This window comes from Panulirus ornatus, chromosome 52, assembly GCF_036320965.1.
Source record: "Panulirus ornatus isolate Po-2019 chromosome 52, ASM3632096v1, whole genome shotgun sequence".
Lineage (NCBI taxonomy): Eukaryota > Metazoa > Arthropoda > Malacostraca > Decapoda > Palinuridae > Panulirus > Panulirus ornatus.
In genome coordinates, this window is record NC_092275.1 from 4,784,478 (window position 1) to 4,801,144 (window position 16,667).

General features: G+C 39.6%; 2 protein-coding genes across 3 annotated transcripts in view; one reads left to right on the top strand and one right to left on the bottom strand.

Moving 5' to 3' along the window:
• LOC139765003 (hematopoietic prostaglandin D synthase-like) overlaps window positions 1-16,667 on the top strand; it is a 205,735-nt gene that overhangs the window by 88,963 nt on the left and 100,105 nt on the right. The gene's annotated exons all lie outside the window — the stretch shown is intronic.
• LOC139765001 (Fanconi anemia group D2 protein-like) overlaps window positions 1-16,667 on the bottom strand; it is a 370,225-nt gene that overhangs the window by 21,998 nt on the left and 331,560 nt on the right. For both annotated transcript variants that reach the window (XM_071692052.1, XM_071692050.1), the window contains exons 25-27: window positions 8,709-8,833; window positions 6,560-6,761; window positions 3,179-3,328 (exon numbers count right to left, since the gene is read on the bottom strand). In XM_071692052.1, coding sequence (XP_071548153.1) covers window positions 3,179-3,328; window positions 6,560-6,761; window positions 8,709-8,833 — 477 coding nt within the window. The remainder of the gene's footprint in view (window positions 1-3,178; window positions 3,329-6,559; window positions 6,762-8,708; window positions 8,834-16,667) is intronic.

The following is a 16,667-nucleotide window of genomic DNA, read 5'->3' on the forward strand; positions in this document are numbered from 1 at the left end:
ATCAGATGATGCTTTTTTTTTTTTTTTTTTTTTTTTTACTTTGTCGCTGTCTCCCGCGTTTGCGAGGTAGCGCAAGGAAACAGACGAAAGAAATGGCCCAACCCCCCCCCATACACATGTATATACATACGTCCACACACGCAAATATACATACCTACACAGCTTTCCATGGTCTACCCCAGACGCCTCACATGCCCTGATTCAATCCACTGACAGCACGTCAACCCCGGTATACCACATCGCTCCAATTCACTCTATTCCTTGCCCTCCTTTCACCCTCCTGCATGTTCAGGCCCCGATCACACAAAATCTTTTTCACTCCATCTTTCCACCTCCAATTTGGTCTCCCTCTTCTCCTTGCTCCCTCCACCTCCGACACATATATCCTCTTGGTCAATCTTTCCTCACTCATCCTCTCCATGTGCCCAAACCACTTCAAAACACCCTCTTCTGCTCTCTCAACCACGCTCTTTTTATTTCCACACATCCCTCTTACCCTTACGTTACTCACTCGATCAAACCACCTCACACCACACATTGTCCTCAAACATCTCATTTCCAGCACATCCATCCTCCTGCGCACAACTCTATCCATAGCCCACGCCTCGCAACCATACAACATTGTTGGAACCACTATTCCTTCAAACATACCCATTTTTGCTTTCCGAGATAATGTTCTCGACTTCCACACATTCTTCAAGGCCCCCAGAATTTTCGCCCCCTCCCCCACCCTATGATCCACTTCCGCTTCCATGGTTCCATCCGCTGCCAGATCCACTCCCAGATATCTAAAACACTTCACTTCCTCCAGTTTTTCTCCATTCAAACTCACCTCCCAATTGACTTGACCCTCAACCCTACTGTACCTAATAACCTTGCTCTTATTCACATTTACTCTTAACTTTCTTCTTCCACACACTTTACCAAACTCAGTCACCAGCTTCTGCAGTTTCTCACATGAATCAGCCACCAGCGCTGTATCATCAGCGAACAACAACTGACTCACTTCCCAAGCTCTCTCATCCACAACAGACTTCATACTTGCCCCTCTTTCCAAAACTCTTGCATTTACCTCCCTAACAACCCCATCCATAAACAAATTAAACAACCATGGAGACATCACACACCCCTGCCGCAAACCTACATTCACTGAGAACCAATCACTTTCCTCTCTTCCTACACGTACACATGCCTTACATCCTCGATAAAAATTTTTCACTGCTTCTAACAACTTTCCTCCCACACCATATATTCTTAATACCTTCCACAGAGCATCTCTATCAACTCTATCATAAGCCTTCTCCAGATCCATAAATGCTACATACAAATCCCTTTGCTTTTCTAAGTATTTCTCACATACATTCTTCAAAGCAAACACCTGATCCACACATCCTCTACCACTTCTGAAACCACACTGCTCTTCCCCAATCTGATGCTCTGTACATGCCTTCACCCTCTCAATCAATACCCTCCCATATAATTTACCAGGAATACTCAACAAACTTATACCTCTGTAATTTGAGCCCTCACTCTTATCCCCTTTGCCTTTGTACAATGGCACTATGCACGCATTCCGCCAATCCTCAGGCACCTCACCATGAGTCATACATACATTAAATAACCTTACCAACCAGTCAACAATACAGTCACCCCCTTTTTTAATAAATTCCACTGCAATACCATCCAAACCTGCTGCCTTGCCGGCTTTCATCTTCCGCAAAGCTTTTACTACCTCTTCTCTGTTTACCAAATCATTTTCCCTACCCCTCTCACTTTGCACACCACCTCGACCAAAACACCCTATATCTGCCACTCTATCATCAAACACATTCAACAAACCTTCAAAATACTCACTCCATCTCCTTCTCACATCACCACTACTTGTTTTCACCTCCCCATTTGCGCCCTTCACTGAAGTTCCCATTTGCTCCCTTGTCTTACGCACTTTATTTACCTCCTTCCAGAACATCTTTTTATTCTCCCTAAAATTTAATGATACTCTCTCACCCCAACTCTCATTTGCCCTTTTTTTCACCTCTTGCACCTTTCTCTTGACCTCCTGTCTCTTTCTTTTATACATCTCCCACTCAATTGCATTTTTTCCCTGCAAAAATCGTCCAAATGCCTCTTTCTTCTCTTTCACTAATACTCTTACTTCTTCATCCCACCACTCACTACCCTTTCTAATCAACCCACCTCCCACTCTTCTCATGCCACAAGCATCTTTTGCGCAATCCATCACTGATTCCCTAAATACATCCCATTCCTCCCCCACTCTCCTTGCTTCCATTGTTCTCACCTTTTTCCTTTCTGTACTCAGCCTCTCCTGGTACTTCCTCACACAGGTCTCCTTCTCAAGCTCACTTACTCTCACCACCCTCTTCACCCCAACATTCACTCTTCTTTTCTGAAAACCCATACAAATCTTCACCTTAGCCTCCACAAGATAATGATCAGACATCCCTCCAGTTGCACCTCTCAGCACATTAACATCCAAAAGTCTCTCTTTCGCACGCCTGTCAATTAACACATAATCCAATAACGCTCTCTGGCCATCTCTCCTACTTACATACGTATACTTATGTATATCTCGCTTTTTAAACCAGGTATTCCCAATCATCAGTCCTTTTTCAGCACATAAATCTACAAGCTCTTCACCATTTCCATTTACAACACTGAACACCCCATGTATACCAATTATTCCCTCAACTGCCACATTACTCACCTTTGCATTCAAATCACCCATCACTATAACCCGGTCTCGTGCATCAAAACCACTAACACACTCATTCAGCTGCTCCCAAAACACTTGCCTCTCTTGATCTTTCTTCTCATGCCCAGGTGCATATGCACCAATAATCACCCACCTCTCTCCATCAACTTTCAGTTTTACCCATATAACTAGGTGTGCTTACTTTCAACACGTAAGTTTAGCAAGAATAATTACCACAGTGAACTTCAAATGATACATAAGGAAAGCAGTGACTCGAGCAATGTTATGTATTTTTCTAATACATAAATCTATGGAATGTAGTAATCTATTCTTAAAATTATGTATGTTATTTAGTCCATCAATATCTATTACCTCCCATTAAATGCATAATGCAATTCTTCAGAAGCTATGTATTATTTTGGCTCATCATTAAAGAATTCATCTTCCATAGTTTTTCTTTCTTACCTTTGAATGTGTACAAACATGCTGCAAAAATCTTGTTGAAGCTTGAAGGCTCTTCAAAAGAGTAACCACCTCTTGATTGTGCTTACGGAGGCATGAATCCATTAGAGGCATTGCACTACGAAGAAACAAGTCCAGGAAGGAGCGGGCATACTGCAATGAGGTCATTAAGAACTGATGAAAAATACATAATCCAGTAGGACACAAAAAATATTTTGATTTTTTTGTAAATGTTTTTGTTTTTCTGAGACTTAACAAGGGCAAGTTGAAGGTATTTTGCTTTGATGTTTTGGTAATGCATCATGTTGCTCTAAAATAATATTGCAATTTTTTTTATATGAATGTGAAGAGTGATGTGCTGTCAGTGGATGGAATCAGGGCACGTGAAGCCATCATGGTAAAAACTGGAGTGCTCTGTGGAGCTTCGCTTTCAGTGCTAGGCTCTGGTATTGGTATATTACCCATAGCTGAAGAGTATGTGTGCAATTGAAGCCATTGTTCCCTTGCTTCCAACTCTTATCTGGTCAAGGACTGGCAATTAAGTATAAGAAAGTAGAAGAATCATACCAAAGCTATCTATCCACAAATGTACAATCTGTCTTTGTAAAACATAACACTTGATGACACAACACAGAACTCACTCTTCGTAACTAGATTTTTCTGGTAAGTGCTTTGTGCTAGCCCTTCCTTTTAGCAGAGTGGTAGTAGTAATAGGGAAAAGTAGTTTGTAGAAACATTATGTGGGAGCATTAGGTAGAACCATTAAGTAGGAACATTACATGGAAGCATTAGGTAGAAGTAGTAGGTTGAAATATCAGGCAGGAACATTAGGTAAAAGTAGCAGGCAGAACATATGGTAGGAGCGTCTGAGTAACACCTTGCTAGACATGCCCTCTGCCAGTGGCCTGCTAAGGGTGAGGCACAAAAGAATAAAAAAATAACACTGTAGTTCATCAATTATGGAAACTTTTGCCATGGCCATCCCATTGACGGAGTTCCTGTAGGGAACAGGGGTCAGAGATATCGAGGGATAGACAAATAGATAACTACTGAAAAAACTGCCATAAATTAATAACACACATTGGTCCTTGAGTAAGGTTATCTACAAGGTCTCAAAGCATTTGTATGGAAAGGCTGTAACTGTCTAAATGGATGCCTCACAAGCCTGAGCATGGAATGCTTTATGGTAACAACAGCAATTGTGGTCTACAAACACCACCATTAGTAAAAACTTACTCAAGAGATGCAACTCAGGCTTGGGGAGTGATGCATACTAAAGATGTAAGGTGTTCTATCTATTGTAGTCCTATTCATTCCTATTAATGCAGCATGAATCAGGTGCATACAAGCATGCATCCTTTCTAAAGTTACTTAAGTTGAACTGCTGTCCCTAATCATTCCACTGGAAGTTAGCAAAGAGAAGGAATGCCCAATTCCCTTCAAAACACGTTGAGAGGCAACCTAAAAGTTGCAATATTTATTGTAAAGTTCATCTATGGTGAAGGCAAAACTAGAAAGATGACAGATAATCACTAAAACAAGAAGCTGTAGTGAACTCTGATGTACAAAGAGAATATTTCAATTTACATCGGAAGAATCATGTTCATGCAGGGATACATCTCATGAAAGTTATATTTGCAAGACTGGCTTCCCTAATCTTCATAATACAAGTTGTCAAGCAGGGAAAAGATGCTCTCCTGAGGAGGCATTTGTGGTAAGCTAAAAAAGAATGATGAAGGGTAATCACTAACTCTTAAGTTACCTTGACTTATGATATGGACTTCAAAGTTTGTTTCATCATCTACTTATAATACATACATGATCTTACTATAAATCCTAAGATTATATTTCAACATATAAAGGAAACTTTCACTCTTTCCATCTTGTCCTCATCCTTATTCCTAACATTTCCAACACATATACCTTCTTTGTCAGTCTCTTCACACTCATCCTTTGCACATATTCAAACCATTTCAATACCCTTTTCTGCTTTCTCAACCATACTTTTTTTTTTTACACCAGACCTTCCCCTTTCCATTATTTCTTGCCCAAAAAGCCCTTCTCACACCACACATTGTCCTCAAGAATTTAATCATATACACATCCACCCTCTTCCCTACTTTCATTCAAGGTTCCAACCTTGTATTCAAACAGCAACACAGTGACAACTACCATTAAACATCCATTTTTGCCCTCAAAGACAGAGACATCTCCCTTTACATAATCTTCAAAGCACCTGCTGGACAGGGCAGAAAGAATTCTACCTTCATATTTCCTATGTGTCAGGTGCTTAAGTGGGATGGGAGTGGGGGACTGGAAAAAGAAAAGACTTCAAATAGCATTTATCTTATTCACCAACAATGCTGTGTCTAAGTATGAAGAGAGGACATTTGGAAAACAAGCTTGCTTGAAAGAAAGAAACATGCATCCTTAGATATCTCACATAAGTATACAAACAACCATAAAATGAATTCTATAGCCTTGAAAGCAGGAATAAGTATTCTAGTTACTGCCATTCAAAAGGAAAATTTCTTCAATGAATTTTGAAACATCTGCACAGGAAGTGGGTGTTGGGTCATATGGGGTCATATGTATGCCTGCCTCAATAAACAGGTTAAATCATGAAAAAAATGTCTTTTGAGTTTTGTAGTGATGAGAAAATACTGTCACAGGAGAAGAATATATTTAGGCACTGACAATGATCTTTTATTCAAAGCTCAAATCCTTTCTTGATCTGGAACTTTCTTTAAACACCATTAACTATGTAAAGGAATGTGAATAACAGTTAATTAGTAACCAGCTCTATCTCTGCTAGCACTACACATCTAGCCTTCCATGACTTTGTGATGAACCATGGATTTGTGGTCAGAGATTATGGAGTGTTACTTTATAATCTCCAACATAAAATAATCTCTTTTGAGGGAAAGTTATGCAGAACTGGAATGCCCAATTCCCTGGGGAAAACCTATTATCCCAGCTAGGTAATTCTATAGCTATAACACGGGACAAAATAAAAAGTGGGCCTAAATGATGAGATCAAATGTTCCAAACCTGAGAGTAGGGGCTCCAAAGTTAAATGGGAAGGGAGAGGGGTACAAGGGTGATACACATATCTCAAATGAAAATGTATTACTGGGACATTTCATAGTTGTGCATAGGAATCCCACAACCATTAAAAATTTGTGTATAAAATTGATCTTGCTTTCTCTCAAATAACAACAAACAGAACACAGCCTGCACAGTTCTCTTGTCTATAGCCTTTCAATCTGAATGATTTTTCTTTGAATCAAATACTAATTATCAATTTTCAGAGAAACATAATGCTTTTTGTAAGAAACTGGGAGTGCTTAAAACATTATACAACGATACTGTATCAACACTGACCTTTAAACAGGAGCCAAGTATATACCTGGACTGAGATTTCTTCAAAATCATGACAAGGGTATGAAATATCTTTATGGCAGTTTCCCATACCATCAAACAATCCATGTCATCACCAGACGTTGAGCTTTTGGATGAGAGAGACTTCTTTGTCCCATTCACTAAGAAAGATATCATAATGTGATAGTAACCACCCAAGGTGCCCCTAAAAAGAAGAAAATTATATAAATATATACAGCAAAGACTTAGTATATATAAACCCACCATTTTCTAAAAAGCTAAACTATATTATCAACATATTTCAAAATGACATAATTTCCAGTTAGCTTAGAGCCCAGCAAAATCAAACCTATTCATGTAATGGAGAAATTATGTAATTTTTCATTCTCCCAAACTGCCACATAATCTAATGTGCTGATGCTACTTAGATTCAACAAACCCAAAGACCAACCTTCAACTTTCTTTCTTTTCTGCCTGTTTATTGTTTCCTGCTTTGGCAAAGTAGCATCAGGAACAGATGACTGAACCCTACAGGAAAAATCCTAACTAGGCTCCTTTGTCTACTTTTGAAAGGAAATGATGCAGGAGGGGAAGATTTCTAATCCCCCATCTTAGCTACCATCTAAGGCACACATGAGATATGTTGGAAGTATTTTTTCTTTCATATGCCTAAGAGCAGTAATCCTTATTTAATAACCTTTATATTTCACACATCCTTCCTTAATGGCTACTGACTTCAACTATATTTACGCTACAGGCAACTTGTTGGAATGGCTTACATTAACAAATTCCACCTTTTTTTTATACTTGTTTAACGTTCCCATGTAGTGAAGTAGCACCACAAACAAATGAAGAATTCCACAATATCCCTCAAAAACTAATCATTCCAATTAAACTCTTTCTCATAACTTTTGCTGTTTCAAACTTTTATTCTATTTTCTACATCTAATCACTTTTTGTCTCTGTTGTACAGTGAAGATATCAACAAATGCTTTGTTGATATCTATGGCCACAGTGTTGTATAAGATGGAAGCTGAGGTAAATAGAAGCCATCTACAATATTTTGTGAGGTCTATGTGTAGTATTGTGGTGGAATGGTCAGGTCTGAAGCTGCTTTACTGTACAGGAGAGAATGGGATATTTTCCTTGACTCTGTTATGAATAATTTTTCACAGGATTTGGATACTGATGATTAAAGTGAATTAAGCAGTAGGAGGAAAGGGACCTGGATGGTTTGAAGGTTTTAGGAGTGGTATTATGTTGGCAAGTTTCCAGATGTTATGGTTTTTGTTGTGGAGCTGGGAGTGTACCTGCATGGACTCTTAAATATTTACATGGTCTATATCTACTCCTGACCCTGAGATTTGTGTTTGTGTTGCTTATGAATGTAAATGTGTGTATAAATATGTATTTCTTCTGTGCATGTGATTAAGTACATATTTTCACTCAAGTTTCCTTTAACCATGGCCTGCCAAAGGCCAGAGACAATGATTATACTATAATGCTGTACAAAAGAAATCTGATAGCAGTCTTTGCCAGGTGGAGTCTTACTGTGCTGGTCCCTACACATGTCTGTGTTGTGAAAGTTCCCTGAGACTTATGTCCTAAGAGTATCCTTAGCACCTTATAATAGCTTCAAGTCACAAAAGTAAGGGGCTAATCAAAAATAATGTGCAGATGGAAATGGATGTTAACCCCACCTCGTGTCTAATACTTTCACATTTATTACATAGCGAACACTACTGGCTACTCGATAATTCAAACACGAAAGGAAAAGAAATGTGAGCCATGAGAGTTACTGAACGCGAGTGTGTGAACATCCTAAAAGTTTACTGCATGTCTTTAAAAATACAAGCTGCTGCAGAAGAATGCTGTTTCAGAAATGTCTAATTTATCCCTTATCATCTAAAGTCATACAGAAAGGAAGAGTCTTTCTACGTGGAGAAGGAATGGAAGGAAATATCCCTAAGTTAAAATGTATATGAAAGTACTGCAACTCTTGATGAAGAAACCAGAAGGGTTACAATGCAACTTTGCATGAAATACCCTATTATGATTAATAAAACTTGATCTGTATGTCATACAATATTCAAACTTGGACACTTTTCGAACATGGAAGCAAAGTACAAAGAAACTAAAAAACATTCTGTACTTAGTGAGCGTTGGAAAAGTGTCAGAATGAGGGTCACGACCAGGAGCTTCCATAAATTCTACCAAGGCCTTGCTACAAATTGCATCTATTAAGGACAATGGGTTCTTGCTCTGCTTCAAGTACTCCTGCAATAAAAAAAGAGGAAAAAATGAATATTAAGTATTTCATTCTAATACAGTAAAGAAAAAGATAGAAAATAAAAAACATTCATCTAGGTGCAGTTCTAATATCTGTACTTGTATGAAATTTGGTTAATCAAAGAAATGCAACCATGAAACTGACCTTTTAAGTTCTTAACCATAACATTTTTTTTAACTACAGTTAAAAATTGGATGTATGCAAATGAAGTACTTATTCATCAGTTCCTAACACAACCTCAAAAAGACAGGCAGTTGGGATAAGAAGTACGCATTCTTTTTCATACTTGATCACTGTTTCCCACGTTTGCAAGGTAGTGGCAGGAACCAACAACAAAAAAAGCACACCTGCTCAGTTACACATATATATATATATATATATATATATATATATATATATATATATATATATATATATATATATATATATATATATATATATATATATACATAAATGCACATACAAAAACATCTTATTTATCATTTTATTATACTGAACTGCTGTTTCCCACATCAGCGAGGTAGCGCCAGGAAACAGAAGAAGAATGGCCCATCCACTCATATACACACTTTTTTTTATTACCATACACATACATATACATATCAACATATGCATACACAGACAAAAAAGGCCACATTTGTTCACATCTCAGTCTCTAGCTGTCATGTGTAATGCACCAAAACCACAACTCCCTGTCCACCCACATCCAGGCTCCACAGACTGTTCCATGGTTTACCCCAGACACTTCACATGCCCTGATTCAGTCCACTGACAGCACGTCAACCCCAATATACCACATTGTTTCAATTCACTCTATTCCTTGCACGCCTCTCACCCTCCTGTATGTATAGGACCCAATTGCTCAAAATCTTTTTTTACTCCATCCTTCTACCTCCAATTTGGTCTTCCACTTCTCCTCTGACACATATATCCTCTTGGTTAATCATCCCTCACTCATTCTCTCCATGTGTCAAACCATTTCAACACACCCTCTTCTCCTCTCTCAACCACACTTTTTTTATTACCACACATCTCTCTTACTCTTTCATTACTTACTTGATCAAACCACCTCACACCACATATTGTCCTCAAACATTTCATTTCCAACACATTCACCCTCCTCTGCTCAACACTATAGCCCATGCCTTGCCACCATATAACATTGTTGGAACAACTATTCCTTCAAACATACCCATTTTTGCTCTCCATGATAACGTTCTCACCTTCCAATAATTCTTCAACGCTCCCAGAACCTTCGCTCCCTCCCCAACCCTGTGACTCACTTCTGCTTCCATGGTTCCATCCAATGCTAAGTCCACTCCCAGATATCTAAAACACTTCACTTCCTCCAGTTTTTTCCATTCAAACTTACCTCCCTCAACCCTACTGAACCTAATAACCTTGCTCTTATTCACATTTACTCTCAGCTTTCTTCATTCACACACTTTACGAAACTCAGTCACCAGCTTCTGCAGTTTCTCACCCGAATCAGCCACCAGCACTGTATCATCAGCGAACAACTACTGACTCACTTTCCAAGCCCTCTCATCCACAACAAATTGCATGCTTGCCTCTCTCTCCAAAGCTCTTGCATTTATCTCCCTAACCACCTCATCTATAAACAAATTAAACAACCATGGAGACATCACGCACCCCTGCCGCAAACCTACATTCATTGGGAACCAATCGCTTTCCTCTCTTCCTACTCGTACACATGCCTCACATCCTTGATAAAACTTTTCACTGCTTCTAGCAACTTACCTTCCATACCATATACTCTTAATACCTTCCACAAAGCATCTCTTATCACATGCCTTCTCTAGACCTCTAAATGCTACATACAAATCCATCTATTTTTCTAAGTTCCTCTCACATACATTATTCAAAGCAAACACCTGATGCACACATCCTCTACCACTTCTGAAACCACACTGCTCTTCCCCAATCTGATGCTCTGTACATGCCTTTACCCTCTCGATCAATACCTTCCCATATAATTTCCCAGGAATACTCAACAAACTAATACTTCTGTAATTTGAACACTAACCTTTATACCCTTTGCTTTTGTACAATGGCACTATGCATGCATTCCTCCAATCCTCAGGCACTTCACCATGAGCCATACATACATTGAATATCCTTATCAATCAGTCAACAACACAGTCACCCCCTTTTTAATAAATTCCACTGCAATACCATCCAAACCTGCTGCCTTGTCAGCTTTCATCTTCCGCAAAGCTTTCACTACCTCTTCTCTGTTTACCAAACCATTCTCCCTGACCCTCTCACTTCACACACCACCTCGACCAAAACACCCTCTGTCTGCCACTCTATCATCAAACACATTTAAAAAACCCTCAAAATGCTCACTCCATCTCCTTCTCACTTCATCACTACTTGTTATTACCTCCCCATTAGCCCCCTTCACTGATGTTCCCATTTGTTCTATTGTCTTACGCACTTCTCCTCCTTCCAAAACATCTTTTTATTCTCTCTAAAATCTAATGATACTCTCTCACCCCAACTCTCATTTGCCCTTTTTTTCACCTCTTGCACCTTTCTCTTGACCTCCTGCCTCTTTCTTTTATACATATCCCAGTCATTTGCACTACTTCCCTGCAAAAATCATCCAAACACCTCTCTCTTTCCTTTCACTAACAATATTACTTCTTCATCTCACCATTCACTACCCTTTCTATCTGCCCACCTCCCACCTTTCTCATGCCACATGCATCTTTTGCACAAGCCATCACTGCTTCCCTAAATACATCCCATTCCTATCCCAATCCCCTTACATCATTTGCTCTGAACTTTTGCCATTCTGCACTCAATCCCTCTGTTTACTTCCTCACACAAGTCTCCTTTTCAAGCTCACTTACTCTCATCACTCTCTTCTCCCCAACATTCTTTCTTCTTTTCTGAAAACCTCTACAAATCTTCACCCTTGCCTCCACAAGATAGTCTTTAGACATCCCTACAGCTGCCCCTCTCAGAACATTAACATCCAAAAGTCTTTCTTTCACATGCCTATCAATTAAAACATAATCCAATAATGCCCTCTGATCATCTCTCCTACTCACATACATATGTATATCTCTCTTTTTAAACCAGGTATTCCCAATCACCAATCCTTTTTCAGAACACAAATCTACAAGCTATTCACCATTTCCATTTACAACACTTAACACCCCATGTACACCAATTATATCCTCAACTACCACATTACTCACCTTTGCATTCAAATTACCCATCACTATAACCCGGTCTCATGCATCAAAGATGATAAGACACTCACTAAGCTGCTCTGAAAACACTTGCCTCATGATCTTTCTTTTCATGACCAGGTGCATAGGCACCAATAATCACCCATCTCTCTTCATCCACTTTCAGTTTTACCCATATCAATCTAGCATACTTTCTTACACTCTATCACATATTCCCATAACTCCTGCTTCAGGAGGAGTGCTACTCCTTCCTTTGCTCTTGTCCTCTCACTAACCCCTGACTTTACTCCCAAGACATTCCCAAACCCCTTTTCCCCTTTACCTTTGAGCTTCGTTTCACTCAGAGCCAAAACATCCAGATTCCTTTCCTTAAACATACTACCTATCTCTACTTGGAGCAAAAATGGGTATGTTTGAAAGAACAGGAGTTCCAACAATATTATATGGTTGCGAGACATGGGCTATAGATAGGGTTGTATGGAGGAAGGTAGATGTGTTGGAAATGATATATACGAGGACAATATGTCATGTGATGTGGTGGTTTGGTCAAGTAAGTAATGAAAGGGTAAGAGAGATGAGTGGTACTAAAAAGAGTGTGGTGGAGAGAAGCAGAAGAGGGTGTGTTGAAATGGTTAGGACATATGAAGAGAATGAGAGAGGAAAGGTTGACAAAGAGAATACATGTGTCAGAGGTGGAAGGAACAGGGAAAAACAGGAGACCAAATTGGAGGTGGAGGGATGGAGTGAAAAAGATTTTGAGCAATCAGGGCCTGAACATGCAGGAGGGTGAAAAGTATGCAGGGAATAGAAAGAATTGGAAGAATGTGTTATGCTGGGGTCAATGTGCTGTCAATGGACTGAACCAGGGTAAGTGAAATGTCCAGGGTAAACCAAAGAAAGGTCTGTGAGGCCTGGAAGTGGATAGGGAGCTGTGGTTTAGGAACATTACACATGAAAACTAGAGAATGAGTGTGAGCAGATGTGGCCTTTTTTTCATCTGTGTTCTGATGGTACTTTGCTGATACAGGGGGTGGCAATGCTATTTATATATATATTTCTTTCCACTTGTTTTTCATACATGCTCACCATTTACTCTGTGAGTAATGTATCAATAAGAACAGATGACTGAGCCTTTAAGGGAAAAATTTCTCACTAGGTTCCTTGCTCTCTTCTTTCTTTTGGAAAGTAACACAGGAAAGGAGGAAATACTGAACATGTATAAAAAATAGCCAATTAACATTACAGTCACCTTCTTTCTTATGAAACTCAACTGCAATCGCATCCACTCCAGCTGCTTTGCCACACTTCATTTTACACAAGGATTTTACAATGACCTCTTTTCACCAAACCACTTGCCATGAATGTCTCACTTTGCATACCATCCTGATCTTATACACTTCACATCTGCCACACTATCAAGTAATACATTCAAGAGTACCTCAAAACACTCAATCTATCTCCTCTTCATCTCTTCCTTACCTACTATCACTTCCCCATACGCTCCCTTCACTGATGCTTCCATTTGCAGTCTCGTTCTGCACAATGCATTAACCTCCTTCCAAAATAATTTTTCATTTGCCCTCTTTTACAGCTCCTGTGCCTTCCTCTAGAGATCCTAATGATTTTTCTTGTACATCTTCCAATTACCTGTGTTTCCTCCATACAGTTAATGCCCATACAACTTTCTTCTCTTTTACTAACAACTTTATTTTGTCATCCCATTAATCACTACCCTTCCTGCCCATATTCCATTGTCCACATACTATTTTCTTCTCTTGCATGTGAAAGTACTACTATCCTAAATACTTCCCCAGTTTCAATTATTCTCATCTTTTGCCCTTCTTATCCAATCTCTCCTAGTATCTCTTCACACAAGCCTTTTTTCCAATTTTGTTTACTCATCACCCACTTCCCACCCTTATTATTTCCTCTCTTCCTATCCTAAAGCTTCAACAAACTTTCATTCTCATCTCCATCAAGAAGTAACATCCCCAAAGCTGCCCCACTCAAAACATGTACACCAAAAGTCTCTCTTCAGCAAGCTTATCAATTTATACAAATTCCAATAATGCCCGCTTATCATCGAACCTAATCACTCAAATGTACATATGTTCTTTTCAAACCAGGTATTCCTAATCACCAATAATTTTTCAGCACACAGCTCCACGAGCTGTTCACTGTTTTTGTTCACAACAGTAGGTACTGTATGGCCCGTAATAATCTCAAAGTCAAAACACCAACTCTTACAATCAAATCACCCATCATTAAAACTTGGTTCATTAAATCAAAATAGCTGATGCCCTCTCTTAGCTCCTCCTACATCACTTGCATCTCTTCCTTACTTTTCTTGGTCAGTACTAACAATCACTCATCTCTCATAATCCACTTTCATCTTTATTCTCATCAGTCCAGGGCTCACTTCCTTATACATTTTCATGTACTCCCACAACTTCTTCAGTATATGTGCCACCTCCTTTGCTCCTGTCCTCACACTAACCCCTGACTACCCTTTTCCAGACAGTTCTTTTCCCTTCCCCTTGAGCATAGCTTCAATCACAGCTATCCCCGGGATAGTGGAGAAAGAAAGCTGCCCACCTATCTCCTATGTGTCATACAAGGTGACTGTATTACTTTTCAAAAGAAAGAACAGAGAAAGGAGCCAAGCAAGGCTATTTTTCTCTATATGTCTCATTCATATGTTCCTGACACTAACTTGCTTATGCAGGAGAAAAAAAGGAGTTATATGGGAGGTAATGTGTTGTAAATGGGATGAACCAGGACATTTGAAGCAGTCAAGGTAAACCATGGAGAAGTTTAGTGTAATTTGGTTTTGGTGCATTATGCATGATAGCTAAAGCATAAATGCATGCAAATGAGGTTGCTATTCATCTGTTCCTGATACTACATCACTAAAGCAGGAGAAGCAATTGTGTTTAAAAAATGTAATAATATCATACTCAATGTCATCATGATTCTCCATCACTATTTGACTCAATAAGTCCTTATTTCAAATGTTCTCTAAAGTTTCATGCTATGACCACTTGTTAATCTTTCTTTGCTGACTTAAAAGAACCCCTCACTCTCAAAACTGTTCTTTTTATTTGCAAATTTGAAAGATGTAATCATAACTCCTCACACTATTCTTTCTTTAGTCACAGGCAAATCTATACCTCATTTCCTCTATCAACCTCATCTGAAATTTCCTTGCACTCAGCGCACTTATTTTAGAAACTATTTGTGATACCTTCTTCTGTTTCCCATTTTAGAAAGTTAAAAAATACAAGGAGGGGAGGATTTCTGGCACCCCGCTCCCGTCCCCTCTAGTCGCTTTCTACGACACGCGAGGAATGCGTGGGAAGTATTCTTTCACCCCTATCCCCAGGGATATCTGGGAGTGGATCTGGCAGCGGATGGAACCATGGAAGCGGAAGTGGATCATAGGGTGGGGGAGGGGGCGAAAATTCTGGGAGCCTTGAAGAATGTGTGGAAGTCGAGAACAATATCTCGGAAAGCAAAAATGGGTATGTTTGAAGGAATAGTGGTTCCAACAAGTTGTATGGTTGCGAGACGTGGGCTATGGATAGAGTTGTGCGCAGGAGGATGGATGTGCTGGAAATGAGATGTTTGAGGACAATATGTGGTGTGAGGTGGTTTGATCGAGTAAGTAACGTAAGGGTAAGAGAGATGTGTGGAAATAAAAAGAGCGTGGTTGAGAGAGCAGAAGAGGGTGTTTTGAAATGGTTCGGGCACATGGAGAGAATGAGTGAGGAAAGATTGACCAAGAGAATATATGTGTTGGAGGTGGAGGGAACGAGGAGAAGAGGGAGACCAAATTGGAGGTGGAAAGATGGAGTGAAAAAGATTTTGTGTGATCGGGGCCTGAGCATGCAGGAGGGTGAAAGGAGGGCAAGGAATAGAGTGAATTGGAGCGATGTGGTATACCGGGGTTGACGTGCTGTCAGTGGATTGAATCAAGGCATGTGAGGCGTCTGGGGTAAACCATGGAAAGCTGTGTAGGTATGTATATTTGCGTGTGTGGACGTATGTATATACATCTGTATGGGGGTGGGTTGGGCCATTTCTTTCGTCTGTTTCCTTGCGCTACCTCACAAACGCGGGAGACAGCGGCAAAAAAAAAAAAAAAAAAAAAAAAAAAATATATATATATATATATATATATATACACATACACACACACATACATACGCACATATACACACACAAACACATACATATATATACATATGAAAAATGTAAGAAACTGGAGGAAGTGAAGTGTTTTAGATATCTGGGAGTGGATCTGGCAGCGGATGGAACCATGGAAGCAGAAGTGGATCATAGGGTGGGGGAGGGGGCGAAAATTCTGGGGGCCTTGAAGAATGTGTGGAAGTCGAGAACATTATCTCGGAAAGCAAAAATGGGTATGTTTGAAGGAATAGTGGTTCCAACAATGTTGTATGGTTGCGAGGCGTGGGCTATGGATAGAGTTGTGCGCAGGAGGATGGATGTGCTGGAAATGAGATGTTTGAGGACAATGTGTGGTGTGAGGTGGTTTGATCGAGTGAGTAACGTAAGGGTAAGAGAGATGTGTGGAAAT